We start from the raw sequence: 10,150 nt of genomic DNA, 5'->3' as shown, positions 1-10,150 counted from the left end.
GGAATCAATCATTTGCATGATACAAATTTCTTGACCCCGCCGGGAATCGAACCCGGGTCTCCCGCGTGCATGGCGAGCACAGTGACCACTACGCCATGGGAGCTGACTATTTAATTTAATGTTATGTATTGTAAGGGTGGCCACTCACGCTCCGACTATAAGTCTGTCACACAGCTGGACCTAGGTCTGTCAGACCGACGTCGGAACGTGTGTGATGGACTAATAGGTCTCTCAGACTTCAGAGCTTCAGACCTCTGAGCAACCTAAGAGTTAGAAGATTTTTCTGCCTCACACGTTCCTGTGGTCGTTTGAACGTAAGGCCCGCTAAAGCCGTACTTTGACCAATCTGCAATAATACTATGACATAATGTTTCATTTTTCATTTCAGGTACAATGACACATACGCTCACATCAATATGAGATTAATGTAAGTCAATATGAATATCTACAAATCTATCCATTTTAACCCTTGTGTCAACAGATAGGTACAATAATATACCTACCTTTTTTTAAATTTTAAATGTCAATAACTTTTTTTCTGTATGTCCTACGAATCTGAAACTCCGGTTTATCCTCAAGCACATTGTTGTGCACAAATAATGTATTAATTCTTATTGGTGTAGGCCCAATGGGTCCTTGTCAGGAACAAAAATCCCATTCATACCTCATTGTTCAACAGATAGGTACATTTGTACCTCCATAAGGACACCGAAGCGAATACAATAGTCCGTCCCTTATACCTTTTTATTACTATTGTAATAATAAAGGAAGGACGGACTAAAAACTGATTTTTGGGGATTTTTTTCACATTTTCTCACACAAATGAGCTCTGATCTCGAAATTTGCTGCGACGACCTATGAACTCAAAGCGAGAAAGTTTTAGATAACACTTCAGTCGATCATTTAAGACCGGTTTTAGCGTCACCTAAGTTAAGCTAGCTACGCCGAGGATGGCCAATAAATGGATGGGTGACTTAAACATTATATTGGGAATAAAAGGAGAACAGGCTCTAGTCTTGATTTTAAATCATTACATGAAAGAATGATCAAGAATTACTTCAGTCGATCATTTAAGACCGGTTTTAGCGTCACCTAAGTTAAGCTAGCTACGCCGAGGATGGCCAATAAATGGATGGGTGACTTTAACATTATATTGGGAATAAAAGGAGAACGGGCTCTAGTCTTGATTTTAAATCATTACATGATCAAGAATGATAATAAACTGAATGTTAAACAAATTAGGTAGGTACATAGGTACTGATTTTCTCTAATCACGATCGAGTAAACTACGGGCTAAAAAATTCCCGGAGGGACGGGCCCAGCTTGTTTCACATATTTGCCATACAGGGTGTTCAACCTTAAAGTGCCCCATAGGAAATTAACCCGTAAAATCAGATTTTTGCCCCATAAAAGTCCCCGATACACTTTACGGGTCCACTAAGCATTTTCTCTTTTGGAACTTTTGACGAGGAATCGATTGGTGGATTTTTGCCCCATAAAAGTCCCCAATACACTTTACGGGTCCACTAAGCATTTTCTCTTTTGGAACTTTTGACGAGGAATCGATTGGTACAACTTTCAAGACTGTCCGACTTACAATTGAGGAGTTTTGGGTTCGATACTCGGCGAATGTAAGAAAAAAATACTATTTTTGAAAAGGCCTTCAACGGTTCGATTGGTACAACTTTCAAGACTGTCCGACTTACAATTGAGGAGTTTTGGGTTCGATACTCGGCGAATGTAAGAAAAAATACTATTTTTGAAAAGGCCTTCAACGGATTCTGTTTAAGATATTTGAGCTGTGAAAAAGTCATTCCTATAAGATTTTTCACGACAAATCGAATGGTGCTACCTTGAACACTATCCGACTCACTATCGGTTAAGGAGTTACAGGCTCGATAATTTTCAATAAATACAGACAAAGGTACTTGCGAATAGTCAATCCTATGTATCGCCTTCAACGGATTCTGTTTAAGATATTTGAGCTGTGAAAAAGTCATTCCTATAAGATTTTTCACGACAAATCGAATGGTGCTACCTTAAACACTATCGGTTAAGTAGTTACAGGCTCGATAATTTTCAAAAAATACAGACAAAGGTACTTGCGAATAGTCAATCCTATGTATTTTTTCACGAAAAATCTAATGTTTTAACTTATAGCTCTGTCCGACCAACAGTTAAAGAGTTACAGGTTCGATTCCTCCCTATGTCAATAAATTTAATTAATTTTCATAAGTCGGGATCTTTCTGAAATTCATTTGTATTTTTTCACGAAAAATCTAATGTTTTAACTTATAGCTCTGTCCGACCAACAGTTAAAGAGTTACAGGTTCGATTCCTCCCTATGACAATAAATTTAATTAATTTTCATAAATCGGGATCTTTCTGAAATTCATGTAGAAATACTGTGCCTACATACATTCGCATGTGAATAGTCTATCTTAGGTGATTTTTCTCGCCGAATGGAATAGTGCAACTTCTAGCCCTATCCGACTCACAGTTGAGAATTTACACAGAGTGTGTGGAGCCTCAAATGTGAATCAAATATGACTAGATCCTTCATCATCGAATTTCTCGTGAAAAATCACATAGGCCTGACTATTCACATGCCTATTTATAAAGAGTTTTTAAAGAATAGTAAAATTCATGGACAAAGGGAAGAGAGACACAGAGAAGTATAATGGCCTTTCGTATACGAAATATAATTTCGATGATGAAGGATTTAGTCATATCTGATTCACTTTTGAGAGATTACGGGCTCCATACACTCTGTGTCAAAAAAAAATCGATTCCTCGTCAAAAGTTCCATTAGAGAAAATGCTTAGTGGACCCGAAAAGTGTATCGGGGACTTTTATGGGGCAAAAAACTGATTTTATTTAATTTAATGTTATGTATTGTAAGGGTGGCCACTCACGCTCCGACTATAAGTCTGTCACACAGCTGGACCTAGGTCTGTCAGACCGTCGTCGGAACGTGTGTGATGGTCTCTCAGACTTCAGAGCTTCAGACCTCTGAGCAACCTAAGAGTTAGAAGATTTTTCTGCCTCACACGTTCCTGTGGTCGTTTGAACGTAAGGTCAGCCACTCAGTATCAGGTAGACCTGACGACAGGTACACCTGATCAGGTCTACCTGTTAGTGTCTGTGTGCTCATCATCAGGTATGAACGTAAGGTCAGCCACTCAGTATCAGGTAGACCTGACGACAGGTACACCTGATCAGGTCTACCTGTTAGTGTCTGTGTGCTCATCAGGTAACATGTAGACCTGACAGACGGACCTTTTCAGCCGTACCTCTGAGGTCTACCTGATAGTGTGTGTGCTCATCAGGTGTCAGGTCAGGTGTCAATACAACACTCGGATTACGTAGGTAATAGGCGCGACCCGGCCGGCGCGATAGTGCATGCGTAGGTTCCTTGGCTAGAAGGATGATAGTGAGGAACATTGACAAATCGATAAATCCAATTGAAAACTAGCACATGCGATTAAGTCACTACTGCGCTTTATCTTTTTGGCGGAAGAATTTTTTTCTTCTTCTTTGTAATATCTATAAGTATAAGTACCGGTGTCTGATCGCCTCGCAACACAAACAGACATACCGCAACCTTTAGCTATCATGTCCCGGGCTACGAGTATGTTACTTCATTTTTAGGATCAGTGTACGGCGTTTAATTTTTCTTTTTTATGCGTTGTACGCGCAGCAAACTAAACTACGTTTCGTGTTTTGTTATTATTTTATATTGTTATAATTAATACATATTTGTGCTTGATTTTTTTTTCTTCTATTTTTTTTTTTTTTTTTTTTTTTTTTTTTTAAAAAACCCCCTCTTTTTTTTTTTTTTTTTTTTTTTTTTTTTTTTTTTTTTTTTTTTTTTTTTTTTTTTTTTTTTTAATTTATGAAATCACCTCTTAGTCTGCGGGATATTTTCAGACTCAAGGTCACATTCCAAATTTACTCCTACAAATAGATGTTTTTCCATTAAACTTTTTTTTTGCCGTGTTTTCTTTCTTCACAAATTTCTTTTTTCTCAAAAAAAAAACCATCTCCCGCGATTAATTATCAAAACATTCAGTATCAAAACACACACCGACCGGCGACCTAACATTACGCACTTCGCTCCACAGTATGGACGTATTTGGTTATAACCAAAAGTGAACTGAGTTTAGGTGTATTTTTCTTTCGGGAAACTGAACACTGAGGTCGGTCTGTCAACTACACTTTTGAAGCCAAGACATATTATATATGTATGGCGTTTACCCAGATGCCCCCTTGTATGAAAACATCTCCCTTAAAAGAGACATGTTCTCGCGCTGAGCCAAAAGAGGTTAAACGAGATTCATAAGAGCTTAAATTCCGGAAGAAAAATACCTACTACTTTTCTTGGTACAGTCTGAGCGTGAGTAGTGGAAAAACAAGAGATGTAGGTCTATCAGACCCTCTCGTCTGAGGGACCTGGGTCTCGAACTTTTTCCGCCATCCACGTTCCTCTGTCAGGCGGTCTGAGTGTGAATGGCGGGCAATACTTTTGTTTAGTTTGTGTTATCGATCACACCTTTTTAACAAGTTCATCGTGATGTGAACAATTTTCTAATTTAACATTTAACAATCAATAGGAGATTTCGGGTTTCTTTTCCCTTATAAAGTCGTACATGTTTTATTTGTAGCTTTAAATCTATCTAAACTAAATCGTATAATAGTTGTAAAAGCAATCGGAGTGACAGTTTATAATCAGAGGAGTGAAAAAAGATATAAAAAGGGAGGTAACTCCCAAAAAACCTAGATGTACAGAAGTTTGAAATTATTTCAAAAATTTCGTTTGATAAACCCCTCTTATTACACCTCTCTTGAAACTACTGACATATTTAATTTAAATACAAAATGTCAAGGGCTTTTCAGAGATCCCTTCTATGGAAAGAAAATCCATGATCGACCAATTTTTGCCTTATACGAGGCTAAAAACGCCATGTAGGTACATTTGTACCTATCTGTTGACTAGAAGTTATGGAAACATCTGTTGACAAAAGGGTTTTAAAGGAACAAAGTGAGTTGAAGATTTAGCTTCTGATGGGCTCATAGAAAACCTGATAGTGGGTGAATTTTGTGTTTTCAAATATGAAAGTCACCAGACTCTTTATGTAACACTAAATATCAGATGAATATATTGGATATCTGATTATTATTATTCAAAGTCTGTTTCTGATCGTGTGTAGAGACCAAGATATTCAAATAGTTGGGTAGGTCTGATAGAAATACATTACATATAATTATGTATCTTGCTTTTTTTTTTCCATATTCACAGGTGGCGAGCCTCTAGCTCTCCGATTTATCTTCATGAGAAGTCTGACAAAAACTTGTACTATTCGGTTGAAAAAAGGTAAGAAGATTACAATTGGAAACTTTATCAAAAGCAAGTCTAGTTAGCTTAGAAAGTAGCGCTGGGTTGTGGCTTTGATTCTCGCCTGGGGCGAACTTTATCTTAAACAGATGAGGTTCGTTTTCGGGGCTGGCTTTCTTCTATCCTGTCCTACTTTCTTCAATTTCGGGACACTAAGAAGACCTTCATTGTTACAGTTCTTTCTATATCATTCTTCTTCTAGAAGAAAAAAAAATCTTGCCATGTCCGTCTAATCTTTCTATTCCTATCCCAACCTGTTGCATTTCAGGGCGGATACATTGTGGGGTCATGATGAGTATGGTATACAAAAGCAAGTCTAGTTAGCTTAGAAAGTAGCGCTGGGTTGCGGCTTTGATTCTCGCCTGGGGCGAACTTTATCTTAAACAGATGAGGATCGTTTTCGGGGCTGGCTTTCTTCTATCCTGTCCTACTTTCTTCAATTTCGGGACGATAAGAAGACCTTCATTGTTACAGTTCTTTCTATATCATTCTTCTTCCAGAAGAAAAAAAAAAATATCTTGCCATGTCCGTCTAATCTTTCTATTCCTAACCCAACCTGTCCGAGTGATAATTATTCGCTGAACGGACCAGATTATTTCATTCCTTCAGACACCCTGTAGATATAAATATAATAAGTAAACTACTTGTACCTACAATGTTCAATCAGTATCAATATCATTGATGTCTAACTAATCACTTAAGTATTAAAGTACAACTTTCGGAAAACCTTGAGTTACCCTTTGTAGCTTTATTATTTTTCCTATTTTGCGGTCTGGAAAACCCCGTGCTTTTCATAGCAGTCCCCCTTCAGTTTCTACTCCGCGAAAAAGGCCTTTTACCTGGAGTGGAAGAGGAGGGGGGGGAGAGAGAGAGAGAAATTATACAGAGTGTTTATAAAGTTTGGGGACCCCTGTATTTTTTTGAACGGCTAAAGATGAGAGGCTGAAATTTAGGGTAGTGTTTTATCTTTTAAAATACCATTTTTTAAAGTAGTTGCAAAATTTTATCAGGGATGATATCAGTAGATGGAGATGAGACCAGTTTACATTACCTGAGTGTCAAACATAGATCTTGGCATCCTAATACAGATATTTATGTCCAGTCAGATTATGAACAGATGTTTACTGTTAACTTTAACGAAGGGTAAGTTCAGGCCACGTATATCCACTAGAGGCATTGATTTATAGACTTATTCGGGTTATACTATTCAATATGGAAGGATCATTAAGGAATACGGATAAGACAGATATAGAGTACGGATATAGTAGATCCTTTAATTAGATATTTTACACTGATTTGCATGGACAGAAACTGTTTATTTTACGATTTTTTTTTTTCGAAGCCATTCAAAAATATTCAAAATGTCTTCTTTTCCAGGGTCTGCAGCGGTCATTTTTACAAATGTAACAAATCCTTTGACATTATAAAAACATCTAGCATTCGTCATGACAAAAGCAAAGTTCTCATCCCAATACCCATGCAGCATAAATCAGTCAAGCCATATCTAATGGATAGAGAGAAGATCCGGCATTGTATTAATATCATTGACAAACAGTTTGCTTTCAATTTGAAAAGGTAAGAAGTTTCGAAACTAGAATACACGTTGTTTATACTGCCAGCATAGGACTGAAAAGTCCTTTTATATTCGCAGTCTAAACAAGGTCTCATATATTTGATTGGTAATGAATCACATACCGTAGAGGTATAACATTTTTAAAGAAGCCAAAAAGTTTAGAAACCTCTGTACCTACATAGCTCAGTTTTTACCAGGCTCCTTCAATGTCCATATTCAGGATATTAAAACTGGATCCCGATATTCAGAGATCCGTATTAACTGTCTGTTCATAAATAAAGTATGTACGTATATTAAAAAAAAAACTCTTGATATTAGTTCACCCGAGTCCGTGATGGATCTTTTTCTGAGAAAGTTCTAAAGGTCACTAAACCATTTTAATAACTGCTTTCTTCCATAGCGATTGTCAGGAATTGAAATTTTAATATTTTTTGTGTCTCTTCCAGCCTCTTTGACGTTCAATCGAGATTCAAATCAATACCACCTCTGAGTGTTCTCAAGATTCCTACTGGCAAAGATAAAGATCTTGTTGATCTTACAGATGATGAAGCTATGAGTACAAGTTTTGTCGGAGGAAAAGCTGCCAACCTGGCCATTTTGAAACGACTCACTGCTGACGGGAAAAATTCACTACAGGTATTGTGTTTGTCTATACATATTCCCATGAAATCTCTCGACTCTACATTGTAGAGCCTCTAAATAAGTAGATATCTAATTCTGACCAAAATTACCTACTCGTGAGAAAAAAAAGTAGTTTTTTTTTTTTTTTTTTTTTTTTTGGGGGTTTAAAAAAAAAAAAAAAAAAAAAAAAATGGCAGAATAGTGTCCGAGCTATCTTACAAGACATGTAGAATTGTAGACAATGATGAAAACTGGCAAAATATCCCCCAAGATAGAATCGCATGGAGAAGGTAATGACGAATGAAGTTAAGAACCCTTTTAGTCTATGAATGCTGCGCTTTTTATCTATTTATTTTCTTACATTATACCTACCTATGTATAAACCACTTTCTCTCTTCGTCCCATAGGTTACAAAGTCTCTGGGAGGCATCCCGTCTTGAAGACGATTTCAAGGTCACCCTTGCCTCTCACCTTGACGAGAACAAAATCTACGCGGTCCGCTCGTCTGGTATTGACGAGGATCTGGGTTCGACTTCCGCTGCTGGTCAGAATGATACTGTGTTGGGAGTGAGTGGTTGTAAGAGCGTGGGAGATAGCATTGTCTTGTGCTGGTCCTCTCTGTTTTCTTATCACGCCGTTCAGTATCGCAGGTAAGGGCAGGATCTAATGTAACTAGTATTGTTAGCTAAATCTCCTTTAGGGATGAGTTTTTCATACGGAAGTTACAACTTCGGGTCGGAGTTGTGTTTTCGGGTCACTAGGAAGCTATTCGCTATAAAAACTTTTTTTTTTAATTCTTGAATAACAATGATTTTAAGGGCCTTTTGTAGGCCCTAAGGTTTACTTGCTAAGTGTATAAAAGTGAATCAAAAATGCACCAACCGTTCTAGATAATATACAAACGAGCAGATGAACAATCTAAATCAAAACTGCCGTAATAAAATTTATCTCTCACTTCAGTCGTTCAATTATACCATGTCCATCCCATCTTTCTTATATTTCAGGAAGAATGGACTAAAAGTGTCCTCATCAGAAATGTGTGTCCTGGTACAGGAAACCTGAAATCCAAGAGAGAAGGAAGACAGGATAGGAGAAAGCCAGCCGTTCCGATAACGAACATTATCCCATCAGGATAAAATCCGCCCGGGCGGGAATCGAACCCACGGCCTAGCGCTTACAAGGCAGACGCGCTACCAACCAAGCTAACTAGGCTGGCATATTTTCACTTTCAAAATTATCTTTATTTCTTTTTTCCCTTGAGGATCTTGAAGACTACGAACAGTACGTCGTTCTTGCCGACAAAATCATCTTTTTTTAATGTAAATTTATACATTTAGGACATGAAAGGAGCCCATAATATTGTTTCTGGGTGTCCAAGGGTTAGAAGTTTGAAACTTTTTGTATGATAAGCAGGTGAAACCCCGCTAAAGTGGCTGCAGGAGTTTTGTTTTCTTGTGATCCTGTGACTGGCAACCCTTGGACTAGTATTCTATCCTGTAACTACGGTCTGGGACTGGTGAGTCAATATCATAAAGGAGGGCTAAAAAAGGGTCTGTCATAGTAACATATTATTCAAGATTTTCCACAATTGAAGATCTTCAGCCATAGTCCACAAATAGAATATGTGCCATTGGTTTGGTATAGGTGTATGTTCCTTTCGGGAAACTTTTGGAAACGGAATCGATTCCGATGGCGCGCTATCTTGGATTTCCTATGGTTTAGTACAGGCGCTATCACTATCACGCCAAGAGAGGGAAAACGAGCTCCAGAAGAGGCGGAAATTCCAAAACGAAATACAACTTATCTTGTTTTTTACATTTTTATTTCCAGTCCGTAGTGGGAGCATCTTCTGATCCAGATACATTCACTCTAGTACACGACGCTACCAATGATTACAGAGTTCAACATAAGAAATGTGGCAATAAGGAGAACAAAACCGTTTATCAAGGTAAGAATTCACAAAAATCACAATTTTTCTTAGGATTAGTCAATAGGTCTCAACAGTTTATCTAAATAATATGTGCGCTTAATGGAGAAGTCTAAAAGGGTTGGAGACAAAATACATCCTTGCGGAACTCCGGCATATTTATGATTTTAGACGCGACATTCGGGCGTTCAGCGCTCTTACTAATATTTCATATTTATAAGAACATGATGATATTCAGATCTCTGTTGTCTATTCCTTTAGCTTATTCTTTGAAAATTTAACAATTTTACTGTGCTTAACTCAATCACATGCTTTATGACAGTCAAGAAATCATTATTTTAACAAAAACAGGGCCGTTTGGTTTTCACTGTCTCTATAACTAAGTTTCACGTTTATCCTTTTGTGGATTACAAACTCAAACTTGTGTCGATTTTTCAGATCAAGTCATTCAGGATGTAGCAGTAAGCTCTGAAAATAAATCAGCATTTTCCATATCAGATCAGGATGCTATTCGGTTGACTCAAGTTGGACAACAAATAAGACGTCTGTTTGGGTTTGAAAGTGATATCGAGTGGGCTTTAGATCAGAAGGTAAGTACAGTTTATGAATGGGTACACAGTTAGTACACAACACA

General features: G+C 37.6%; 1 protein-coding gene and 1 long non-coding RNA gene across 2 annotated transcripts in view; both read left to right on the top strand.

The window, feature by feature from the left end:
• Nucleotides 1-10,150, top strand: part of LOC103520241 — a 42,244-nt gene that overhangs the window by 10,649 nt on the left and 21,445 nt on the right. The window contains exons 5-10 of the mRNA XM_026831362.1: nt 389-427; nt 5,300-5,374; nt 5,664-5,701; nt 6,400-6,538; nt 6,773-6,970; nt 7,415-7,606. Coding sequence (XP_026687163.1) covers nt 389-427; nt 5,300-5,374; nt 5,664-5,701; nt 6,400-6,538; nt 6,773-6,970; nt 7,415-7,606 — 681 coding nt within the window. The remainder of the gene's footprint in view (nt 1-388; nt 428-5,299; nt 5,375-5,663; nt 5,702-6,399; nt 6,539-6,772; nt 6,971-7,414; nt 7,607-10,150) is intronic.
• LOC113471959 lies at nt 8,003-8,644 on the top strand. The gene is made up of 2 exons (XR_003394458.1): nt 8,003-8,239; nt 8,594-8,644. It is a non-coding gene; the product is annotated as an uncharacterized LOC113471959 (long non-coding RNA).

This window comes from Diaphorina citri, unplaced genomic scaffold, assembly GCF_000475195.1.
Source record: "Diaphorina citri unplaced genomic scaffold, Diaci psyllid genome assembly version 1.1 scaffold69, whole genome shotgun sequence".
NCBI classification, from domain to species: domain Eukaryota; kingdom Metazoa; phylum Arthropoda; class Insecta; order Hemiptera; family Psyllidae; genus Diaphorina; species Diaphorina citri.
This window is presented reverse-complemented; position numbering and strand designations above follow the sequence as displayed.